General features: G+C 49.3%; 1 protein-coding gene across 1 annotated transcript in view; it reads left to right on the top strand.

Annotated features, from left to right (window-relative positions):
* Positions 1–9,365, top strand: part of LOC149339038 (uncharacterized) — a 43,090-nt gene extending 33,725 nt beyond the window's left edge. The window contains exon 5 of the mRNA XM_089550393.1: positions 8,338–9,365. Within this exon, the coding sequence (XP_089406519.1) occupies positions 8,338–8,483 (146 nt within the window). The 3' untranslated portion in view covers positions 8,484–9,365. The remainder of the gene's footprint in view (positions 1–8,337) is intronic.
* The last annotated feature ends 16,094 nt before the right edge of the window (positions 9,366–25,459 follow it).

Raw genomic sequence — 25,459 nt, 5'->3', positions numbered from 1 at the left:
CGACCGCATGCTTTGCGGGGGTAGCCCCACTCGGTATGCGGCGCGTTGAAGTCACCTTAGATGAGTAGCATCCCTGTTTGTGCAGTCGCGCAGGCCTTACGAACGAGGGTTGCCACTCGTGTGCTTTTGTCGATAGGGGGGCTGTAGACGTTGAGGATGTGGAGCGAGGCTTGTGAACGGCTGTTCAGTAGGACCTGTACGAAAGTGTGCGGAACCTCGGGGTAACTAAGGTCTATATGATTAGCTGCTAAATTTCGGTGGACCAGGACGGCGGTGTTGGGCCGGTGGTCTGGTGTCGTTTGTTGGTTATATGCGGCGTAGCTGGTAAGTTTCGTGTCCATGTAGGTTTCCTGAAGTGCGATGATGTGGGGGGTGTGCGGCTGGGCCTGCAGGGTGTGCTCCAAGGCTCGCCGCTTCGCCTTGAAGCCCCTGCAGTTCCATTGCCAAACTGTGAAGGGGGAGCTAGCCATCGCGTTTCCCGTAGGGTTCGGGGCGCTGTAATAGCACGACGGGTGATTTAAGAATGCCGCCTGCACGTGAGCGCGCGGTTGCACTCTCCGACGTGGCGACAATAATGGGTGCTGGGTAGTTAGGAGGGGTTGTCGACTTTAAGGGGGTTGCGGATGTCGGGGGATTCGTGAGGGTATCGAGCCTGGCATGAAGGGTTTGGATGTTGGCTGCCATTGCGGCGCAGCTTTATATTAGACGGTCAATGGTGGGGGCGAGTCGAAGGAGAGCACCCTCGAATTGGGCCATTCGCGTATCAGCTGCCTCGAATTTGGCATCTATGTCTGCTTGTGAGGAGGGGGGAGGTGCTTTACGCTTCGTGCGCTTAGACTGCTCAGTGTCCATGCGTGGATCACCTACGGGGTCGGATGTGGGAGCGTGAGCCACCTGCTGCGGTTGCAATTTGGGGTTTGCCTGTGCTGATTCTAGGCTATGAATTTTAGCGTTTGCTTTGGCCAATTGTAGCTGTAGTTCCTTGACCATGTCTGCCAGCTCCCTTACCTGTGAATCTGGTGGAGAAGCGGTGACTTGTGCAGGAGTCTTCCATCCAACTTGTTTGGCTGCTTTTATCTCCGGCCGGCCTTGACAGCTGGCCCGAGAGCTGCGTGAGGCGGATGTGGAACAGCTGCGAGTGCTGCTGGAAGGGCTGTCGCTGCCAAGCGGGGGGAAGGAGTCGTCCCGAAGTAGGTTGTGGTCGCTGCGTTTGCGGTCTCGGGACCGGGACTGGCGTCCGGGGTTTGCCGAGTTGGAGCCGGTATCGGTGTCAGTGACCGATGGGGAAGACTTGGGCGGAGTGGAGGACGTGAACCGGTATTTGCAGCTTCTGCTGCCTGTAGGGTGGGCACCTTTGCAGACGATGCATGAGGCTTGGCACGTGGGCGGTTGGCCAGCTGGAGGAGGGTCATGGGCTGCGCCACAGCGTCGGCAGGTTGGTTGTCGCGGGTGGGGGCACACATCCGCCCTGTGGCCTAGCTTCCGGCAGTTGAAGCATGCCTCCGGACGGCTTTTGTAGGGGAACACCTCAAAAGTGAAGCCGAGGTACCTCACGTAGCGGGGTAGCTTGGCATTAGCGATAGTCACCACGAAATGTCGTGTGCGGCCCATGCGGCGTGCGGCGACTACGGGGAGATCGGGGTTTCGAGCTTGGAGCTCAACGAGGATCTCAGCGTCGGTCTCGTGACTGTAGGCTCTATATATGATTCCTCGCACGGAGTCATCGGGGGCTGGGGCGTACGTGGCTACCAGGATGGCGTTGGAGTCAATGGTTAAAGTTCGTATTTTAGCATACAGGAACGCCCGTTCTTTCTCCGGTGTGCTGATGGTGACAGTGTTGTTTGTGGGGTGGACGCGGACTTGGTCGGCGGTGATTGCAAGGCGGCCGTCGATCTTGGCGGCGTTGTAGATGGCCATCGCCAATTTGGCCGGGCCAACTGCGTTGAGGTCGACGGTGCCTTGCGGTCTGAAGACGATTTTGTAGTCCTCTATAGGCAGGCGAAGAAGTGGCCGTATTTTAGTTGGCGGTGGTGGACGGCCGCGGGGTCGTTGGTCTGACAGGCCAGTGGTGGCTGCGGGCGTTTGGGTGGTGGCCGGCGGCGTTGCCGGTGGTGACGGGCGTATGTAGCGGCGTTGCATTTCGAGTGCCGTCCAAGTGCCATCGGCCAGCTCCGCGGCGGTAACATCCGTGCCGGTGACTGTGTACTGCATCTTTAAATGCAGGGAAGCGCCGTCGAGGCGAAGCGGGCGTCGCCGCCGCAGGTGGGAGCAGAGCACGCGCTAGGCGTGCTGAGCCGTTAGGCCTAGCTCCCGCGGTCGGGCGTGGCCGCAAATCGGCCGTAAAATTGAAGGCACTCGCCTGAAAGTGGTTAAAAGTCCCACAGGTGACGCCGGATCGGTGGCGGGCCGTCATGTGAAAAATTGGTGGCTGTAAATAGCCGGAAACTGGTGAAATCGCCGGGAAATCGCAGACCGCATATAAGATGCATCCGCTCGCTCCGAGCGCAGTCGGCGTTCCCCTCCTCTTCGTTGCAAGCCACTCGCGGTGGCGGAGGAGCTGTGACATTTTCGCGCCCTTCATTATTCTCGCTTGCGCTCTCTGCGGCCTTTCCTAATAAAGAGGCGTCCGCGCATATCGGCTGATTGCCTACAGCGACCTGACTGCTCCTTCCTCCACCCGTGCTTGAGAAGCATAAGCCTTTATCTTCTAGCACATGCGGCCTCTCCACTCGGGACCCGGAGCAGTTCTCCCTGGCTAGTTGACTAGCTCTCCTCGACTCTTTGAGCTGAGCCAGCTCGAGCTCTAGCTGCTGGCGCCTTGCTTCTAACACCTGAAATCCGGAGGTTTTTCCTCGCATAGCGGCGACTTTCCTCCATTCACTTTTGCAAGCTCAGCCTGATAATAAGCTAAGCGCGCCTTCGCCAATTCCACTCGATACCTCACATCGAGTGAGGGCCGGCATGGATAACCGTCCATACCGCCGTCTGTACCCCTCAACTGTCCTACCGGCTCGAACACATGCACAGGGACGCTAACAATGCGACGAAGGAAACTCACAGTTTCGATGCGTTGATCCGCATTGCCAGCCCTCTGGTGTCGGAGTCCACCACCACTTTCACCGCACGCTGCGATGAGCTGTCACACGCTGCTGGTCCTGTGCACGTTGTCGTCACTTGCCTCGACCCGCCGATGACCGTCGAGTTCTCGACGCGCTGCTTCCTTGACAGGACGCAGTCCCGCGTTGCTGGACTACTGCCGTGGTCCTTACCTCCTTGCCGCCGTCTCTCCGCAGGTCCTTTCTCGAACGCTGCAGTTGCCTGATCGTCGCCTTTCTCCCTGTCTTCAATCTTCTTCCTGCGCCGTCTTCCGATGGCCGCAGGATCCTCGTCGACTGCGCCAGTAAATTTCACAGGTTCCCTATCTTCGTTGCACCAGGGGTGCCCCGTCAGAGACGGTCTCAAGATGTGTTGACACGCAGGGATAAAAAAGGGAATAACTGAAGATTTATATACAAATATTTACAGAATATACAAGTTAGATACAACGGCAAAAAGACAAACAACCAAAAGGCGTAACTGGCTAACACTAGGGGAGGCCCCTACTCGGCGTAGCCGAAGATGCGTAGCATCTCACCTTAGCGCAGAACCCCGCTTCCGGCTCCGGGGCCCAGTTTTAAAGCCCTAAAGGCCCGGCCCACATTCCGTAGCTTCCAATCATGTTGCGGTCTTAACATCATTGGTTCATCCAGGGCATGGCCAGCCCTCCAGCTTCCGTAAGGTAGAGCACTCTCTGCACCACAAAATAAAAACAAACACAAATAGACATTCGTGCCAGCACGTGCGCGAATCGGTACCGCGGGGCGGGGTGGACACCCGTACTTCTTGGCGCGTTCGCGAGCGGCCGCGTTCCAAATAGGAGATGCTTCTCTTCGCTTTGAGCGCCCGCAGCCGCGTTCCGATGACCCCGCGTACACTACCGATCCCTTACAAGGACTATGAACTTTCTCGTCTCCGTTAAACGATTCTCTATTTCCAGGGTTGAGTGGTACATCTGGTGATCACTCATATGTGCGCGCTTGAGTATTCATTACCATTACTTATCATGTACAACTGAACGTTGTGTGCATTCTATTGGTTAAATAATAACGTGCAAAATGGGCCTCTACTATCTTCGGCTATTGGCCCAGAAGATTTTTGGGAATGCTTTTTGTATTCACTTTGAAAGATAAATAAAATAAAAAATAAATTTATATCAAATATTTTTTGGGATATGATTGCCCACATCGACTATCTGGATGGATACACAGACTGTAACGGGGAACTTAATGCTAGAACTCTGTGAGCAGCGCAAGCTAGTTATTTTAAATAGAATAATTTAAAGTGAGGGACAAGTCACTTGGGAATACCAGAGCAGCTGCACGATCATTGACTACTGCCTAATGTCGCCGAGCATCTATAGCAAGCTCGCAATAATGAAAGTAGACGAGGAGGGGGAAAGTGACCATAGGCGTATTAAGGCGAAAAAGCCTTTAATGCCTCATCGTTGTCAACAGAAGATTGTCTGCAGAAATGTCACACTTTGTCTAGTCAGACCAGAAAAAACATCTTTGTGCACGATGGGATTCGAACCACCATCCTTCCGCTGCGCAGCCGAGCGTACTAATGGCTACGCTACTTCCTGCCAACGCATATGTGGTTCTCCTTGTCTAGGACGCTGGAGAGTGTTTGCAGAAAGGCGTCGGATCAGACGGATGCCTCCCAAACGCCCTCCAGTGTCTCCAGCATTTAAGATTCTCAAACAGTTGTGTACCTAATTAACATCTTAACCGCACATCAGTGACACAAGCAGCGACACCGCTCTTAAGGCTTTCGCCTCACCGCACTTTAGATCAACAAATTGCCCCCCTGAATTTTTTTAGTCTGCAGATGAGAGTCCTGATCAAAAGAGATGTGACAGAAACATACAAGCTGCATAGAATGTTTACTGCAATCGAATCAGTGCGTAAGCACGTATTTGTGCTACGTAGAAGACGACAGATGAGCAGGCAGTGCGCGGGACGGAGCGCTCGCGCTGTAGACCTGTTGCTAACAGAGAATGGAACAGACAACAGACGATTTAGCTCGGGGCTGGTACCCTTCAGATTTGTGCTCACACACTAAAAAGGGAACGCAAATTTAAACGACGAAGAAAGAACTCTATTAGCAGCAGGCGCTGAGGAAGCAATAGAGAAGTGTCCTATGAAATAGTGGGATTACAGTCAGAACGACTCATTGGTACGAAAATGAAACAATAAAATTGACCAACCACGGTTAAGAGGAAGCCATGAGGTTGGTGAAATAAAGAAACTAAGGACATCGAACAAAGACGGGTAGCTTCAAGAGAACAGAAAGAGGAAAAAAAGGCGCAGTTATCACAAGAGGAAATAGACCAAAAATGGGAATCTTATCGGCGAAAGAAAGTGGATGTACGGATCCTCGTACAGAGCAAAATAATGCACTCCACGTATCGCTGGACGGCTGAAGTTCAAGATGCAACTAAAAGTGGAAGAAGAAAATTTTTGAACAGTATAAGTCACGGTGTAAAAAGAAATAAAGAAAGCAGAAACTGATTCGTATTGCTGAAGCAAAATTTTTAAGAAAGACGACGCTGTCACATACATCACATCAGTTATAGCTAACAAGGGAAGGGGAAGGAGGGGCTCATTATAAATATGAGAGAAGCCAACAGCCACAGAAACCTAGGGGCACAGGGGATTTTTTTTATTTTAATTATTTTTTTTGTGGTGTTGATCAAGTAAGAATATTACTGAATATGTTGTCGCTTAAAGCTAATTGATTAGAAAAGCAGAAGAAAAAACGATGGCGTTCTACGTCACACCAGCGGTAACTCAGGACGTTCCACGTCCGCCGCTTACGAACGTGGGTGGCGCTGATGAACACTCTCAAGGTTAGGTTATTTGTAAAACATAAATACCCCCGAAAGCAGAAGGTTTGACAGCCGTCGCCGTAGCTCAGAGGTAGAGCACCGGACGCGTAATTCGGAGGTCGTGGGTTCGGATCCCACCGACGGCATGTGGTTGTTTTTTCTTCTGCTTTTCTAATCAATTAGCTTTAAGGGACAACATATTCAGTAATATTCTTACTTGATCAACACCACAAAAAAATAAATTAATTAAAAAAAAAATCCCCTGTGCCCCTTGGTTTCTGTGGCTGTTGGCTTCTCTCATATTTATGACGAGCCCCTCATTCCCCTTCCCTTGCTTGCTTAATTGCTTAGCGAGGGTCTCGGTTCTGGCAGCCTTGACGCCATAGGAAGCATAAGAGGGTTCTCACACAGCTTCCACCCTCGCCGTTCGATGGCGTTCTACGTCACACCAGCGGTACCAGCGGTAACTCAGGACGTTCCACGTCCGCCGCTTACGAACGTGGGTGGCGCTGATGAACACTCTCAAGGTTAGGTTATTTGTAAAACATAAATACCCCCGAAAGCAGAAGGTTTGACAGCCGTCGCCGTAGCTCAGAGTAATAAAGAAAAAAAAAGTCGCTGTAGCTCAGAGGTAGAGCACCAGACGCGTAATTCGGAGGTCGTGGGTTCGGATCCCACCGGCGGCATGTGGTTGTTTTTTCTTCTGCTTTTCTAATCAATTAGCTTTAAGCGACAACATATTCAGTAATATTCTTACTTGATCAACACCACAAAAAATATAAATTAATTAAAAAAAAATCCCCTGTGCCCCTTGGTTTCTGTGGCTTCTCTCATCAGTTATAGCTAAGTAATTTAGTAGCGACGATAGGTTAATCTCGCCGAATAGAGAAGCAGCACAAGACAGCGTAACAGAAACGATCTTCGAACTGGCCCATCCTAACTAGAAAAGGCGGAGGCAAATATTCTTAAATCTACCGTCGGAGGGATGGAAGAAATTCAAAACAAGCTGATTAATGAACATGGTCCAAGAAGCACGGAAGCTTTTTTAAAAGCTTTGGAAACAGTCATGTCAAATAAGCAAAATCCGGACAGCTGGCGACAGATTAGAATGAATTTTATTTATAAAAGAAAAGGAGATAAAATCGACATAGCATCCTTGAGTCCAATTGCGATAACATCTATACACACAAGCTGGCAATGCAGGAGGTAAACTCAAAAATTCAGATATGGATAGAAAGTAATAAGTTACTCAGAAAACTTCAGAGCGTGTTCAGAAGCGGTCGGCGTTAAGGTGATAGCCTGTTTGTGCTTACCCAATGCATGGAAATAGCTAGGGCGGGAAAGAGGCCTGACTTTAGCCTTACCGGGCATAAGCGGTGCGTACGACAACGTAAATATAGAATTCCTATAGAAAATTCTCAAAGATGGAAGTATTGGTCATGAGATAATTGATTTTGCAAAAAAAAATATACCGAGATAATAAAGTTGAAGTTCGATGGGAAGGGATAAGAAGTGATGCAACGGTCGTGGTACGCAAATTATTAAGGCAGGGTTCTCCTCTGTCACCACTGCTGTTCATCCTCCATATGATAAATATGGAAACAAGGATAAAAGAAAGTAATTTAAGTTATAACTTGTACAGATTAGGCGAAAAAGCCGTTGAGCCTCGGCTCCCGGATTTAATGTATGCTGGCGGTATCTTCTCAGGTGATAGCGGGGAAGATTTTTAGACTCTGGTTCATTCTTGTGGAAATGAAGGAGATGCTCTAGGCTTTACTTTTACACAATAAAGTAATGTCTGATGATTTTCAACGATTCAGTTGATCGAGTCCTTAGAATACACGACCAGGAGGTACCCAGAACGGCAGAATACAAATATCCCGAGGTATAGGTAAACTAATGACAGATATACACGGAAAAGCACGAACGGCCTCTTAGGGCAAAAGGGCTAAGAGATGCTGCGATAATAAAGCATAAGGCATATGGGAATACAACAAGTATGAAGTACTGAGAGGCATTTGGAAAGGAATAATGGTGCCAGGGCTTACTTTTAGAAATGCGGTTTTGTGCCTAAAGGCAGAAGTTCAGTCGAGAGCGGAAATAAATGAGAGGGCTGCTGGAATATTAGCATTAGGTGCGCGCGGCAAAACTGCCTTATGGGCAAAACCACAAACGTCAGATCACTGTATTTTGGACGACGACTGCCTCTTACAATGCCGCGCTTATTCGGGTGGCGCTGGCGCGCCCGTTGCGGTGGTAGCGTCAGTCCAGGCGGGCCTGCGTGCCTCCCTCGGTGAGCACCAGGAGGCGATAGTCACCAGTAGGCACCAGGAGGCACCAGGAGGCGGAGAGGTCGGCCAGTGGGCGGGAAAACGACACTTTCAGCCAGTGGATGCTCTACTCTCTTCCAGGCAACAAGGAAACGGACGAGGTCGGCTTCAAGTTTTACGACACCGAGGAAACCTGCGAGAATGCGAAGGCTATGGCGGAGCAAGTATGCGGAAGCGACGCCTGCAACCTAGACTACGTCCGCAGGGGCGGACGTCAGACTGACTGAGCCAGCCATCGCTCCGCTCCACTCGCTTTGGCAGGAGTGTTTCATATCATCCAGCTTTATACTCCGTTTCACACACAGCATGAAACGCTGCCAAAACTAGCGCGCCTGTTCGCGCAGGCTATGTCCGCACGCAAAAAGTAGTTCGCCATACAACCAAATCTAACACAAATATATTTCATAGCGACAAATCTTAAGTGCCTTGACGGGCACCTCATGGGCTTCGTTTCACCTCTAACCACATTTTCGTCCTGCGCCTCATCGAGATTTCGAGAAGCAAAAAGTACAAGTGGCGGTATGATACGCGGTTGGTAGGGCGAATCGCTTCTGCTAAATCCGCGCCCAAAAAGTAGTTCACACTCCGTGAACGTTATGGCCAGAGACACCGAACACAGAGCCTCTCACAGCTTCCACCGTGATTTTCAATGCTACTGCATCGTTTTATACCGCTCTTTGTATTTGTCCAAACAATGACCGGAGTTTCGAGAAGAACGAATGATACGTGGCGGAGTAATGTATTTGCGCGGACGCACTACTTCAGAAACCTCCGCCGCGTTGCCTGCCATGTATGAAACGCAGTATAGTAGCAAGTGCTTAATCATGCCCAAGAGTTTTTCTCAGGAAGACAATAGTTACGTTGCTTTTTCCTGCTGTGCAATTTTTCTTCAAAGTGAAAAATTACTGATTTTGTGCTTAACTATATGATTTTGTTTGGTAAAGTTTGAATTTCATGATTTGCCACTTTTCTCTGCGCTTCGATATTTGGTAATTTGTTACCATTGTCTGTGCCTACATACTGGAAAACGCTTTATTTTGCCTCTAGAAAAATTGCGTCTTTTTTTATTTTTGCGGCTGAGTCACCGGTGTTATGATGTGTAAGCCAGAGTATAGGCCTCTTTTCCCATCTTTTGCCTCACTCCGAGGCGATATTGTACTTGTAAATGGTCAAATAAAGACTGTCATGTTCTGTTCATTTACCCTCAATTGCAAAAATATACACAATGAGTAGAGACAAGCTAATACCAAAGCGACGAAAAGAATGAGCAGCAAATAAATTACAAACACAAACGTGACATAAGAATTAATGGGAAAGAGTAGGGCCAATAATTGACATGGCGTCTTGTGAAAGGCGATTCTAGTCGGCTTCTGTACTTATCATGAACGAATAAAAGAGAGTTACTGCTACAAGTGACAATATAAGCTGTTTCGCGGTAGAGGCACGACAAGAAATAAGAGAGGCGAGTAATGAATTGGCTATTCAGCTTGAAGTGACAGTTGACGGTACGAAATGAACAAATCTGGACATTTTGCTGCGGCGCCCTTGAAATGCTAATGAATGGATTTTATTTTCTCATATGCGACGCTGGTTGCAGTGTTCTCGTTGAAGAGTGCTGAGTTATTCGGGACAAATTCAAGACGTGTCGAAAGAGAATGGTCCCAGAGAGATGAAGCATGTTCTATTTCGGTCGTACTAATACCTGGTACACTGCTGGTTTAACCACATTAGGTACATTAAAAATGTTGCGGCGTTGAGATTCCACCCTGTGGTTTGGCCCGGTGCTCATTTTAACTCAATGTGATACTAACAAGCAGTGTCGGATATTACGTGCACTCCTGGATACTATTAGGCTGAAACATTACAAATTAATGCTATTGAGAACTTGTTGTTCCCGCTCGACAAGCTGTTGTGGGAACTTGCCGTTCATATACACTAATGTCAGAAGCACTTTGCCTAAACTTGATGCTCTTCGTAATGTGCACGTGATACTACCGAATCTAACCCAGCTATTATTAGCGAAACCTGGCCCAGTTCCTCAATCATCGACTCGGAAATTATTCTGCTTCCACTTGGCTCCAATGTTTATTCGTCGCGACTAAGCTAACAAGGGAGGGGGTGGCATATACTAATCGCCATCCATAGAAGCCTTCCATGAACTGAATCTTAAACTTCATCGAAATTAGAAATATTATTCGTTGTCAGTGCCTCCTGACCACCTATATTTTTCGGGTCCAGCAATATTTTTCAGAATGACTATAGTCGGCTACAACTCTATAAAGAAGCGGCGAATGCCTATCAAAAAAGGCCCTCTAGAAAATAGCGTAGAGCAATTTTATTGACATTGCGGTTCATCCATGGTTAATCCCCTGTAACGCTAGCGTGAAAGGGCATGACGGTGGGTAGTCTTGGAAACCCCATCCGAAAGAACTTCGTAGGTTACGTCGCTTAGCTGACGGAGAACTGCATAGGAGCCGAAGTACTGCTTAAGCAGTTTTTCGGAAAGACCGCGGCGTCGAATGAGGGACCATACCCACGCTCTGTCGTCCGGGGTGAACGTCATCATTCTTTGGCTGCGGTTGTAACGCCGGTTGTTAAGGCCTTGTTGGTTCAGGAGGCGCACTCTTGCAAGTTGTCGAGCTTCTTCTGCACGAAGAGTAAATTCCTCGGCGCACGCGTCGGGGTCTTGGCCATCATGGGGCAGCATTGTTTCCAACACTGTCGACACTTCGCGGCCGTACAACAGACGGAAGGGCGTCCTCCGCCTGGTTTCTTGTTGAGCCGTGTTGTACGCGAAAGTAATACATGGCAGGATATAGCCCCAGTATCATTGCTCAGCGTCAACGTACATGGATAGCATGTCGACGAGAGTTTTCTAGGCGCTCGGTCCGGCAATTTGTCTGGGGATGGTAGGTGGTTGTTTTCCTATGAGTAGTGCCACTCAGTCGCATGAGGGATTACAAGAGTTTGGAATTGAAAACGGTGCCTCTATCCGTGATAATAAGTGCCGAGGCGCCATGGCTCAGGAAGATGCGTTCGACGAAAAACTTTGCAGCCTCGGCTGCTGTACCGCATTGGAGGGCCTTGGTTTCAGCGTAGTGCGTGAGGTAATCTGTGGCGACGATGATCGACCGGTTTTCCGAAGATGAAGTTAAGAAAGGGTCCAGAAGGTCCGTGCCAACTTGCTCAGACGGGACTCTGGGCACTTGTAGGGGATCTAAAAGTCCAGTTGGCTTCTCATGGGTTTTTTTCGATCGTTGACAATTGCGGCATGTGCGCACGCAGTGTCGCACTGTCACCGCAAGCTTAAGCCAGTAATAGTTCTGTTGGGTCCGAGCCAGAGTGTGGGCGTAGCCGAGGTGACCGGAGAGGTGCTTCTTCACGGAGAGGCGCTGGGACGACAAGGAGGTTGTCGCTTCCGGTTGGAGACAAGTTCACTTTTTACAGCACCCTGTTGCGCATACAAAAGGAGGTCTGCATTCTTGCGAAGGGCTGGGGAAGCTCCTTTGCACGTGCTTCCAGAATGTCGATGAGAAGTTTCAGCGCCGGGTCCTCACGTTGCTGATTGGAAATAGTTGCTGTGTCCGCGGCTGCGATGAGAGGAATGTCCGGCTCGTCGTCTCCGCGCGCAACCTGGACTGGAGACCTGGACAGCCAGTCTGCATTGTTATGCTGGCGCCCCAATTTGTATATGATGGTCATGTCGAACTCCTGAAGAAGTAAACTCCAACGTGCAAGGCGGCCAGAGGTATTCCGTAACTTCGTCAACCGGCAGAGAGAGCGGTGGTGGCTTACGACTTGAAAATGCCTACCGTACAGGTAAGGTCGAAATTTCATTACTGCCGTTACAAAGGTGCGACATTCTTTTTCGGTACTGGAATTATTAGGTTCAGCATTAGACAGAGTGCCGCTGGCGTATGCTATGACGCGCTCGGCGCCGCCCTGCCACTGGACGAGTACAGCACCGAGGCCACGTTGCTGGCATGTGTGTGGAACAGAGTCTCCGCACGAGAGTCGAAATGGCCAAGGACAGGCGTAGTTTGCAAGCGCCGCCCTAATTCATCAAACGCCTGCTGCTGCTGCTGTTCTGTCCACGCAAAGGGGCGTCCTCTGTTGTCACACGCGTCAACAGCGCAACAAGTCGATAAAAGTTGGCAATGAACTACCGGTAATAAGCACAAAGACCCAAAAAACGCCGGACCGTTTTCTTGTCCGAAGGAGTGGGAAATTTGGCGACGGCAGCGGTTTTAGCAGGATCCGGCTGGATCCCATGATGGTTGACGACATGGCCTAGCAAAAGGAGCTCCTCATGACCAAAGCGCCATTTTTCAGGACTTAACGTCAGGTCGGCAGACCTTATAGTCTGTAACACAGTCAAGAGGCGCTTAAAATGTTAACGTTGGCGTAAATACAACAACGTCCTCCAGGTACACCAAGCACGCTGTACATTTCAGGCCTGACAAAACAGCGTCCAACATTCTTTGAAGTGTTGCCCGAGCCGAAAACAAACCGAAAGGAAGGACCTCGAACTTATAAAGATACTTCTTCACGAACACTGTCTACTCGCGACCCCGCTCGTCAGCTTCGATCTGTTCATAACCACTTTTTAAGCTCAGCGAAGAAAAGTAGCGCGCGTGCCGCAGCCGGTCAAGAGAATCGCCAATGCGTGGTAACGGGTAGACGTATTTTTTAGTAACCTGGTTAAGTTTCCGGTAGTCAACGCAGAATCGTAGACTGCCATCTTTCTTCTTAACCCAAAACAACAGGCGAAGCCGCGGGACTCCTCAATGGCTGGATAACACCATTCTAGAGCATTTCTTGGACTTGCTGAGCTATGACTTCACGCTCCCGCAATGAGACACGGTATGGGTTTTGTCGAACCGGTCGGGTACTGTCGTCCGTTATAATGCGGTGCTTAGCGAGAAGCGTCTGTTTGACTGCCGACGTAGACGAGAAACAGTCTTGGAACTGATGCAGAAAACCGACTAGTCCTTTCCTCTCGACTGAAAGCCTGGGCTCACATCAAGGACTAACTGGGGTGTTCGACAGGTGGACGTTTCGCTCTGGAAGGCCAGGCAGTGGTGAGTCTCGGAGATGTCCTCGAAGTATGCGACCCCCGTGCTCTTGGCGATGTGTTGCCGCTCGGCCCCGAAATTTGTTAGAAGGATGTATGCCAGGCCGTTGGTTATGATACCTCTCACGATCTCGATATGCTTGGTGGACCCATGAAGGGGCAAAACAGAGCACAAAGCAAATCTGCTTAAGGCCATAAATAACTTCAAGGGTAGCGAAAGGGAGCTCACTGCAGAAATTAGCCGGGGATACATAAAACCGGAGAGTGTTAGTCCGGAAATGGGAGACTACACGGGCACGTAGAATGAGGAAATGCTCAAGAAGATCACAACGTCGTAGGCTCGTGCCGCACTCGCGGATATAAGGAGGGATACTTGCTTGGTGGGAGATACGGTGACCACCCAAATGCTAGCTAACCTGGACGGCAAACCATTGGAGGCTATAACGGACTTTTTTTTAACGAATGCTGGCCGGAAGAAAAAAATCCAGAGGAACGGAAGACGGCAGTTGTTTTTTCCGAAACCCGGTGAGGAGATCAGTATCGAGAATTTGAGCTGTATTTGCTTTCAGAGATGCCTCCTGCTTTACTGCGTTCTGGTTGTTCTACTCGTGTTTTGCACTCAAATCCTTGCGAGGGTGTCAGCAACGCGCCCAAGGACCTCGCACGATGCCGCTTCCACGCACTGAAGTTCCACGCACCGAGATCCGCGGCCGGTTAAAGCACGTTTACAAACAACATAACGGGCTACATATTCAGGTACGAACAAACGCATTTTTATAATAACAAGCAGCGTTGCAAATTACGACAGTGGCGTGCACGCACTAACGTTTATAATGCACGACGTTCAGAGTCGGCTATATATGTTCTTCTTCAAAATCTTAAAATTAACACTGCAGCACAGAGAATTTATTCTTCAATGGCAAGCACCTGGTTCCCCCTGACAAGTGTCATCTTCACTCCCAATAGGTAAGTGCACTAAGAATAGCTACTTTTTGAATGCTGATAGTGTAACTAGTCACAGCTTGAAATTACTGTCAAGTATTTTCAGTTCGTTCATGACACAATGTGAAAGCCGGCGGGCCACCTCGAAAATTATCGTTCAGTAGACGTCAGCGGAATCCGAGATTATCAGAAAACTCCTGTTAGAAGCGGTCCTGTTAATTCATGTTAAAATAAACCCACTTGTATAAGCTTAGGCAGGCGAAACCGCTTTGATAGATTTGTAGAATAAAAACACGGTTCACATCCGCCTATATTTCACATGCAGCGATATCGAAGAACAGTTTTTCAGTGTAACAAACATTCTCGTCGCAAAAACATCGCATTGGCCGAGGTCGAAGAAAAACTCCTCTCGGCATTCGCCAGTGCATAAGCATTACACTTTCGATGGGACGGCACGAACGAGCAATGCGCTCGCTCAGACACCTCGGCGAAAGCAGGGTTCTTGACCTGTGCAAAATACACTTGTAGCGCGCGCTCACTGCTGTAGTGGTTGACGATCGACTGACAGGCCACGAGGCAGAAGCGCAGGAAGAAGAACTGTCTCTACACCGCCGTCCACGACTGCAGACATGGCAGTGAGGCGCTTCATCGGCACAGCAGTGAGCGACCACAGTGCTGGCGATTCTTGGTGAAGGGATATGCTCTGGTGGGGGGATATTTTTGTACGCTGACTTCCGGCGATGCTTATGCGCGACAACGATTCCGTCAAGGGCCACTACAGCGGTCGCGAGGCTCGGAGCCGCTGGTGCGCTGACGCCCTCAAGGATGATCCTGACATTGTGCAGGAAATCGGCCACAGCCGGGAACGACGTCTGTAGAGCGCTGCCCTTGAATGCGTACACCACTGCGGCTGCGTCGAGCCGCTGAGGGCGCAGCGTCAGAAATCCGTTGAGGCCGAACGTGAACGATGTCTCCGCGCCCACCTTCATGGCATCGTGTGTCGTCCTGCTGTCGATTATTCTACTCACGAGAAACTTGTGCAAGAAGAAAAACATGTCTTCCTCCAGAGTGAGCGTCCTGCTCCCCATGGCAGCCAGATATTGCGAGTAGAGGCCGCCGCCGGCCCGCAGGCCACCAGCGAGCCCCGCTCCCGCGGCGTTGGCGCTGGGACTCTCGAATATGGCGCGCATCTGGACCAGGTAGTTGTCCAGGGACTCCTGGAGGAACCCCAGGTGCTCCCGGTTCCAGGTCCACCGGCTGAACACGTGTTCGTAGATGTCGGCGCAGGGTTTTACGGTGTAGTTCAGAAAGCTTTCCGGAGCTTCATACGGGTCGCTGCAAGCCAGGCCCTCACAGCGACGGACCGTTACTGGCGGTTTGCCTCCCAACTTGGTCGCGAGCAGATATATGATACCGCACGCGAGCAAAACGGCGACGGCGGCTACTGGCAGCGTCGATTTGCACAATGCGTCGATTCCAGTGTCATAGCCACTGGTCATGAAACCTGCGCAGAAAAAAAAAAATTGGACCTTTTTTGATCAGAACAGTACGGCTGGTTCACTGCGAAATTCTCAACAGCTTTGTAACGTTTACTTTATGAACGAAGTTCATCGCTTATCGCCGCTAGGTTTCATCCTTATAATTATTTTTTTCCCCACCCAATGCAAGCTGTATTTGTGTAATGTCCTTAGACGGGACTATATTATTTTCAACCTCATATTTACCAGCCTGCTGCATTCTGGACTTTGCAAGAATACGTACACCGATTTCCCAAATGTTCTCGTTCACATTAAATGGAGCCGCCGCGGCGGCTCAGTGGTTATAGTTCTCGTCTGCAGGCCCGAAACACGCGGGTTTGATGCCGGCAGCGGTGGTCGAATTTCGATGGAGGGGAAATTCTAGAGGCCCGTGTATTGTGCCCGTGTGTACTGTGTACTGTATCAGTGTTTGCTAAGGAACCCCACGTGGTCGAAATTTCCGGAGCCCTTCACTACGCTGTCCCCCATGTCCTCAGTCGCTTTGGGACGTTAAACTCCAATAAACCAAACCATGTTGACAAAAACCTCGGTCATTCCGATGCCGACGGCTACCAAGTGGGCTTCGTTACCGCCGAAACCCAGCTCACTTTCTTTCGAGGACACCAGTGTCACCAATAAAACCCGCGCAGTGCCTTAAGGGCTTTATACCTAGGCTGGTGAGCCCAAAGTGGCAAGATTGAATCCCGGCTGCGGAGGCGGAATTTCGATGTAAGAAAGCAAAAGCACTCGTTGTGAGTTGTGAAAGAACCACCGAGGGTAAAAACGAACTGACAGCTCTCCATAAAGACGTCCCTCATAGTTAACGTGTAGCGCCGAGAAGTTAACGTGTAGAGCATATTACACTTAAACACATTGTAACCTATTGTGAACAGAATGAATTACTGAACAATAACCAGCATGGCTTCAGAAAGGGTCGGTCCACAACAACGCAGCTATTGGAAACCATACATGACTTGGCATCGACAACTGACGTGAGTGGATAAATCGATATGCTTTTTCTGGACTTTTCAAAGGTTTTTGATCGCGTGTCTCATCCCAAACTCATCTACAAAATCGAAAACTTTTTCGGTACTATTACGACTACTGACTGGATAACAGCATATCTTTCTGACCGCAAACAGTTTATTCAGTTTGAAGGATGTTCATCCGAGTACGTAAAAGTAACTCAGGGGTCCCGCAAGGCACGGTATTAGCGCCGATTCTATTCCTAATATGTATAAATAATTTAACAAGTGTATACTGACGCTACTTTTCGCATGTTTGCGGATGATTGCATAATATATAAAAAAATAACAGTTAAGGAGACCAGGTCACATTAAAGGCCGATCTCGAAGTAATATCAAAGTGGTGCCAGGAAAGGCAGATGACACTAAATCTAGAAAAAACAGTTGGGATGACCATGTCAAGGAAAAAAAAAACCACACTCACTTTCCCGTATAAAATTGGTGATAACATAGTAAAACACTTTAAGAGGGTTAACTGCTGAGCTAGTTGGTTTTCAGACATAATAAAGCATTTTTAGAGCAACGACACAACACAAAAGACGACAACACGGGCGCTTACTCCAACTGTTTAATCAAGCGTCAGCATACGAACTATATAGCCCTACCAGCGCATGCGCACGCGTACAAGGCACCCAGATACGCCATGCATCAATCTTATCACAGTAGGCGCGACAAAAATTTTTGTTCGGCTTGATAGAGAAAAACGGAAGTGTCACTAACACAGCTCGGACCCGCATTTTTTATATGAAAGGCTTCCAGAATTTCACGAGCCGTCTGATGTTTACTTCTGCCCAAAATCCTCACCTTTCAGAACCGTGGTTTGCAATTGTTGCAAGCCCTACAGTGCTCAACAAGTCGCTGGCCTTCATTATTTTCAATATCTTTTGCGTGTTCCCTAAGTCGGTCATTCACGCATCGTCCCGTCTGTCCAGTATAGGATTTTCCGCAGGATAACGGAATTTTGTAGACCACGTTGGTCCCACACTTCACAAAAGGCATGGCCAGCGTTTGTGAAGTGTGCCACCAACGTGGTCTACGAAATTCCGTTCTAAATTCCACCAAGTTCGAGACAGCCTTCATGTTGGAGGGTATCAGCCATCTCGCGGACTAGCCTACTGAAATTCTGCGTTGGACTTCTTTGTCCTGATACCCGCTTATAAGAAGCTATTGCTTGAGGCGTGCTACACACAAGTCTCATAGCATGAATCGATAGCGAGAACTTGTAACCTTACAGCCGCACTTCAAGTGGCTGCTGTGGATAAGATCATAAGGAAAAATTAATTTCGAGGAGGTTTCCCTCCCCCAAAGCATCAAGCGAGAGCGATAGGGGTACCTCACCTCTTGATCTAGGGAGTGGGACAGCATACACACCGAAGGCCGCCAAGGCCACGGTACCTCAGGGGGCACACATTCCAGAGCACCCGTTCTGAGCCCCTTTTCTGCGCTGGGCTTAAGACTCACCAGTGCGACGTGCACAGCTAACGCCGCACAGTTAACGAATTGCTCGGTAATTTTCCGGCTGCCCTCGTGCCGCTACTCCCAGTACGCGGAGACTGCCAGGTAGAACCGCCCACGTCACCCTGAAGTGGCGTATTCCATCCCATACATAACACGATGCCTGCAACAACGCAGCTGCGATCAGAGCAGAGCTTGCGCAACGCACCTGAGAGGAAGTGCGCGGGGCCTGGCTTGAAATCTTCGGCACCTGTTTCCCCCGCCGGTGACAGAAAGGAGTCTTCTTCTTCTTCTTCACCATATGAAAATTGCACGTACCCACGCGGGGGGATTGGCCAAGTTCGCCGGGCCTGCTTTCTTCTTCTTCTTCTCCACATGAAAATGGCACGTACCCACGCGGGGGGATTGGCCAAGTTCGCCGGGCCTGCTTTCTTCTTCTTCTTCTCCACATGAAAATGGCACGTACCCACGCGGGGGGATTGGCCAAGTTCGCCGGGCCTGCTTTCTTCTTCTTCTTCTCCACATGAAAATGGCACGTACCCACGCGGGGGGATTGGCCAAGTTCGCCGGGCCTGCTTTCTTCTTCTTCTTCTCCACATGAAAATGGCACGTACCCACGCGGGGGGATTGGCCAAGTTTGCCGGGCCTGCTTTCTTCTTCTTCTTCTCCACATGAAAATGGCACGTACCCACGCGGGGGGATTGGCCAAGTTCGCCGGGCCTGCTTTCTTCTTCTTCTTCTCCACATGAAAATGGCACGTACCCACGCGGGGGGATTGGCCAAGTTCTTCTTCTTCTTCTTCACCATATAAAAATGGCACATACCCACGCGGGGGGATTGGCCAAGGTACGGTGGTGAATGCCAAGGGGGAAAAAAAGTGGGAAAAAAGCGAAGTAAAATAGTGAATGTTTGAAATTAGAAAATATGTATGAATTGTTAAAAATTAATTATTAAACAAATTAGATATTCCAGGAATTAAATAAAAAACGCTTTTTGGACATTCGGTGGAATTTTATATGGATTTAGCAGGGTAAACGACCAGTTGCAATGATGTAATCATGGAGGTAGCCGCAAATAGAGCTTAACGAGAAACCCGTGGCGCTCGCACCAAACGAGAGCAGAACGGGTAGAGACAAAGGGAGACCTAACCTCGAAAGAGGGATTTCCAAATACTGTTTTCTCTGAAATGCGAACCGCCGGCAAGAGAGGAGATAATGGTCAATTGTTTCAACTTCTCTGCATGTGCTACAAAGGTTTGTCGTAGCGAACCCGCATCTGCATAACTACAAGTTGAGGTGGGGGATTCTGCATCGCAAAGGCGTCATGGACACTTCACACCGCCTTGTCCTACATGAATGGACATTCCATGGGAACTTTAAATGTTGAAAGTCCGCGGTATTCAGCAACGGATCACCCAAACTGGCCGATATATGCTGGAATCGCTGGAAACGGGAGGTCTCCAACATAATAAGGTGCGGTACGGGATATATTACAGGGGCAGTGAGTGCTGACCTTGCCAATAAATCAGCCACCTCGTTGAAATAGATTCCCGAATGACCAGGTACCCAGACAAAGCGGACCTCCTTTACTGTGCGCGGAACAAAAAACCTAAGGGAACGCATCAATAGAGAGGAGCCGGAAGTTTGGAGAGAGATTAAAACTGAAAGGCAGTCTGCAAGGATAAGTACCCGTGCTACATGCGACGGAATTTTAAAAAGAGCCAAACCAAGTGCCAAAAACTCTGCAAAGAATACAGAAGTGTAATCCGGGATACGAACGGAATAGCTGAAATCCAGATCCTGTGAATATATCCCAATTGCCGCCTTCTCACAGCTCCCGGAAGCATCAGTGGAGAGAACAGCATGATGGGGAAAATGCTGTAAATGCTCAGCCAGAAGACCATTTAAGATGTTTGCGGGCATATGTTTTGCATGGGACGGAAAGATATGGTCGTAATAAAAGACGGGATCAGCCTGCATGTCAGCAACTCGTTGCAAGGAGGTCAGATCGACCTGAAGCGGGGCCAACAGGTTCTGCGTAAACCTAACTTGCGGGAGCTGATAACGTGGCCAATGAGCAGAGAAAAACAGGTGAGGGAGGGATAGAAAAATGGGAGCATTGACACCGGGGGCCGGGTCAAAGGACCTGAGGAAAGTACGCACTGTGAGTAGTTGGAAGCGGGAATACAGATCGGGAATACGGGCTTCCAGATAAAGGAGAGCATTGGAAGACGATCTTGGGAGCCCTAGGCATAGCCGTAGGGCACGCCTTTCCAGTAAGGCTAAAGGCTGCAGCTTATAGTTTGCGCTGCCAGAGAACAAGACGCAACCGAACTCCAGAATTGGTCTCATATAAGCCTTATAGAGGAGAAGTAAGGTGTCGCGACGCATGCCAAAATTTTTATTGCCTACCCGTATCAGCCGGCCTAGAGCACGTTCGCCTTTAATAACATTATTTTTAATATGCTGGCGCCAGTCCAAACTTGGGTCGTAAGTTACACCTAGGTATTTAACCGACTCCACCTGCGGAATTGGGGTGGAACGGTAGACTAGCGAGATGTACAAAGGGGTGTCTGGAGGAAATACCAGCACGCCACACTTGCTGACATTAAGTGATAGACTAATTTGGTCCAACCAATCTTCAAGAGCAAACAGGTATGCCTGCAAAGACTGGTAAAGAGCATGAATATTCTTTTCTGAGGCGAAAAAAGCTATGTCGTCTGCGTATACAAACACTCTAATGTTGGGATGAATGGGAATGTCTCGAACCAATATGTTAAAAAGCAGCGGTGACAGAACAGATCCTTGTGGCACACCTCTGGATTGGACATAGGTATTAGAACAGAAAGATCCGTCTGTACAGAAGAACATCCTGTCTTTTAAAAATTCACAAATCCAGGCATAAATGTAGTGCGGTGGATGTAGCTGTGCAAGTTTGTTAAGAAGGACCGTGTGTTCCACGCTGTCATAAGCCTTAGCAACATCAAGTGTCACCAAGGCCGAAACTTCCCTCTTGCGCATTGAAAGTCTTATTCGGCTTTCTAGATCCACATGCGCGGTCCAAATGGAACAGCCGCGACGAAAGCCAATCTGCGCAGAGCTGAGGCCATTTACGGCATTAACATGTTTTGTGAGGCGACAATGTACTACTCTTTCGATCAACTTGACTAAATTTGAGGTTAAAGCAATTGGCCGTATATTGTCTAATTGAAATCCGTTCTCTGCATTCTTCAAAAGCAAAATTATTTTCGCAATCTTCCAACTATGAGGAATCCACGTGTTTTCCAATGACGCGTTGACGATATCTAGAAGATGAGTGGTGAAGTCATGCGCTAAAATCTTCAACATACCCACAGTAACCCCATCAGATCCAGGGGCAGCAGAATGCATTGAAGAAACAATTGGTAGGAGCTCCGATACATCAACCTCAGTATAGTCCGAGCTTGGGGCGAGTGTGTGTAAAGGTTCTGTTTTCTGCATCTGAAAACGCAAAGCCAGCCCCTGAGCGATTTGTTCAAGGTTTTGCTTAGCCTCCTGAGGAGACAACACTATTGACTTAGTGCAGTTGGCGGTCAGAGAGTTCTTATTGCGCGCCATGAACCTATACAGAGCCTTCCTTTTCTTGGGACTTGACAGATACGTATTTAAATCTTGATTATATTCCTCTTTGGCTTTTTTGACAGTTCGTTTGAAAGAGGCAGAGAAGAACTTATAATTTATCCAATTAGCTGGGCTCTGATTATAGGAAAGGCTTTTCCAGGCAGCTTTGCGACGACGATAAGCCTTCTCACACTCCTCCGTCCACCATGGAGACGGCTGTCTGTCAGGGACTGAGGTGCACACAGAGAATACAGAATGCTCAGCAGCATCTTGCAGAAAGAAAATGGACTGCTGAGCTCTCTCTGCTCGACTCGAGCTAACTATAGATGGAAGTGTGGCAGACATTAATTTTTTGTATGAAATGTGATTTACAAATTTCATTGTCGCCCCACTCTTTCTGAGGGGAGATGTTAGAATGTTAAAAGTTATTGGAAAGTGGTCACTAGATGTACCCGAGTCCTCTGTTGACCATGCAGACACCCCAACCCCACGAGTAACTAATGTTAAATCTATGACTGAACGATAAGCTCCTCGCATAAAGGTTACAGCTCCGGAATTGCAGCAGCGCACTGCATGCGTGGCCATCCATGACCAAAGAAGCTGGCCGCAGGAGTCTGAACTGGTATCCCAGGTACTGTGGTGCGAATTAAAATCTCCTGCGATGACTATACCGCTTGCGCTGCTAAGTAAGCTATCCAAACTGTCGGTCCTGTGAACGCCTACAGGGAAGTAGACGTTTGCGATAGTAACTTTCGCGCACTGTGGAAGTGAGATGTCGACTGCCAACAGTTCGCAGTCAGGGAGCATAATTTTGTTCGAAATAGAGGCCCGGTGACACATTTTGGTAGAGACCATAGTTACTAACCCGCCGCCCCTGCCGGTAACGCGATCAACTCTGAAAACACGGAAGTTTTTCATTGAGAATGATTTAAGTGGAGAGAGCCACGTTTCTTGCAAAAGAACTATATCTGGAGTATGTTTACGAAGAAGTAGTTCAAGATCTGGAAGGGAAGAAAGTAGAGAGCGGCAATTCCACTGAATAACTTTGAGACCCGCCATGATTATTGACTGAGGAAAGAGGCAGCAACAGCCTCTTTCAGCACATCAGACTGGGGGATTACTTTTGAAGGTCCTTTCCTTGCTTTGGGTTGCGAAGCAACTGTCTTCGAGGGTGAGGAAGGAGCTGGACGCTTCTGGGTAGGGCATAGCATTTCAACATCCGTGGTGCAAATATCGACGCTAGACACATTGCCTGGGGCGGTGGTGGGAGGCGGGACTTGGGATGCGTCCGGAGGCGACATGGAGTGACTAGAACTAGCAGCACAAGTTGGGAGAGATACAGACGTCGCCGCCTGAACAGATGATTGAGGAAGCGAAGATTGGCCTGCAACTAGCTGCGATAAAGCCTCAGCAAAAGTGCTCAGCATTCGCTCGACGACCACAGAAAGAGCCTGCTCTACTGTGGACACTATAGAAGCAGTCACATTTGACTCGAGTTCTCCAACAGAAGATCGCGCACGGCTAGCGTACGAGTTATTCTTGCGATCAAGATGTGCATAAGCATCAGCTCTCGAGCATCGCTTCACCTGGATAATATCTAACAGGCTTTGCTCGTCAGCGCGTTTCGAGCAGTTGGCATCATCAGCTGGGTGGTTGGAGTTGCAGAGGCAACACAGGGGCTGATCAGAGGAGCAGTTGTCAGCTGAATGACCTTGACCACAAAGACGGCAGCGTGTCGCAGATTTACACGCTTTACCGCTGTGACCGAATCGCCAGCAGTTAGAACATTGGAGAGGACGGGGCTGCAGAGGGTCCACACGGTACACTATCGGCCAGACCTTGAGCTCAGAAGGGCAGGAGGAGCCAGCAAAAGTTGTTATGACTGATTCTGTCGGTACGCGCGAACCATTTACTTCTCGACTGCACCTGTAGACAGCAAGAACCCCCACACCTGCATCTTGAAACTCATCAAGTATTTCCTGCGGGGAAGAAGCTGGGTCGACGCCACGAACAATGCCTTTGGAGCAAGCGAGCTGTTCCGGGATGAAGGCTTTCACCGGCAATGAGTCAAAAATTTTGCACTGTAGCAGGTCTGTGGCGCAAGCAATGTCAGAGGACTTGCAGACAATGCCTCTACGGCCGAACGGCCGCACCTCAGAGATCTGTAAATAGTGCTTGGTTAGAGACTTGAGCTCCTGTTGAAGAATTTTAGAGCTTTTCATCTTGATCACGCCCTCACCGATCGGTACGAGAGCCACAGGGATGACGTCAATTCCATTTTTCTTAAAAGATTCCAGCGGCAAGCTTTGGGTGGGCAAGCTGGCAAACCAGGCTGCCCACCCTCCGCCCGGGGAGGTCAGCGACATACCTGAGCCAAACGCGCCCTCAAATGCGCATTTACCACGCCTACAGACCTAACCTTAGACCTGGCCAAATCCCCCCACGTAGAAAGGCCTCACCAGTAACGAGCACGCAGGCACCACCAAGAAACCGCAGTTGATTTCACAGCCAAGCACCAGCAACGCTTCGGTCACCTTGAAAGGTTCCCTTCTTCGTTGTCTTCCTGCTTTCTTCTTCTTCTTCTCCACATGAAAATGGCACGTACCCACGCGGGGGGATTGGCCAAGTTCGCCGGGCCTGCTTTCTTCTTCTTCTTCTCCACATGAAAATGGCACGTACCCACGCGGGGGGATTGGCCAAGTTCGCCGGGCCTGCTTTCTTCTTCTTCTTCTCCACATGAAAATGGCACGCACCCACGCGGGGGGATTGGCCAAGTTTGCCGGGCCTGCTTTCTTCTTCTTCTCCACATGAAAATGGCACGTACCCACGCGGGGGGATTGGCCAAGTTCGCCGGGCCTGCTTTCTTCTTCTTCTTCTCCACATGAAAATGGCACGTACCCACGCGGGGGGATTGGCCAAGTTTGCCGGGCCTGCTTTCTTCTTCTTCTTCTCCACATGAAAATGGCACGTACCCACGCGGGGGGATTGGCCAAGTTCGCCGGGCCTGCTTTCTTCTTCTTCTTCTCCACATGAAAATGGCACGTACCCACGCGGGGGGATTGGCCAAGTTTGCCGGGCCTGCTTTCTTCTTCTTCTTCTCCACATGAAAATGGCACGTACCCACGCGGGGGGATTGGCCAAGTTCGCCGGGCCTGCTTTCTTCTTCTTCTTCTCCACATGAAAATGGCACGTACCCACGCGGGGGGATTGGCCAAGTTTGCCGGGCCTGCTTTCTTCTTCTTCTTCTCCACATGAAAATGGCACGTACCCGCGCGGGGGGATTGGCCAAGTTTGCCGGGCCTGCTTTCTTCTTCTTCTTCTCCACATGAAAATGGCACATACCCACGCGGGGGGATTGGCCAAGGTAAGGTGGTGAATGCAAAGGATGTATATGCGCGGGAAAAAAAAAAACTAATGAGAATAGTAGAATGATTGAAATTAGAAAATATATATGAATTGTTAAAATTTTTCAGTAAGTAAACAAATTAGATATACCTGGAATAAAATAAAATAAGCTTTTTGGGCATGCGGTGGAGTTTTATATGGAGTTAACAGGGCAAGCGACCAGTTGCAATGATGTAATTATGAAGG

The sequence above is a fragment of the Amblyomma mixtum genome, chromosome 6 (assembly GCF_055824585.1).
Source record: "Amblyomma mixtum isolate Tamu chromosome 6, ASM5582458v1, whole genome shotgun sequence".
Classification (NCBI taxonomy): Eukaryota; Metazoa; Arthropoda; class Arachnida; order Ixodida; family Ixodidae; genus Amblyomma; species Amblyomma mixtum.
Note: the sequence above shows the minus strand (reverse complement) of the source record. Positions and strands in the feature narration are given on the sequence as shown.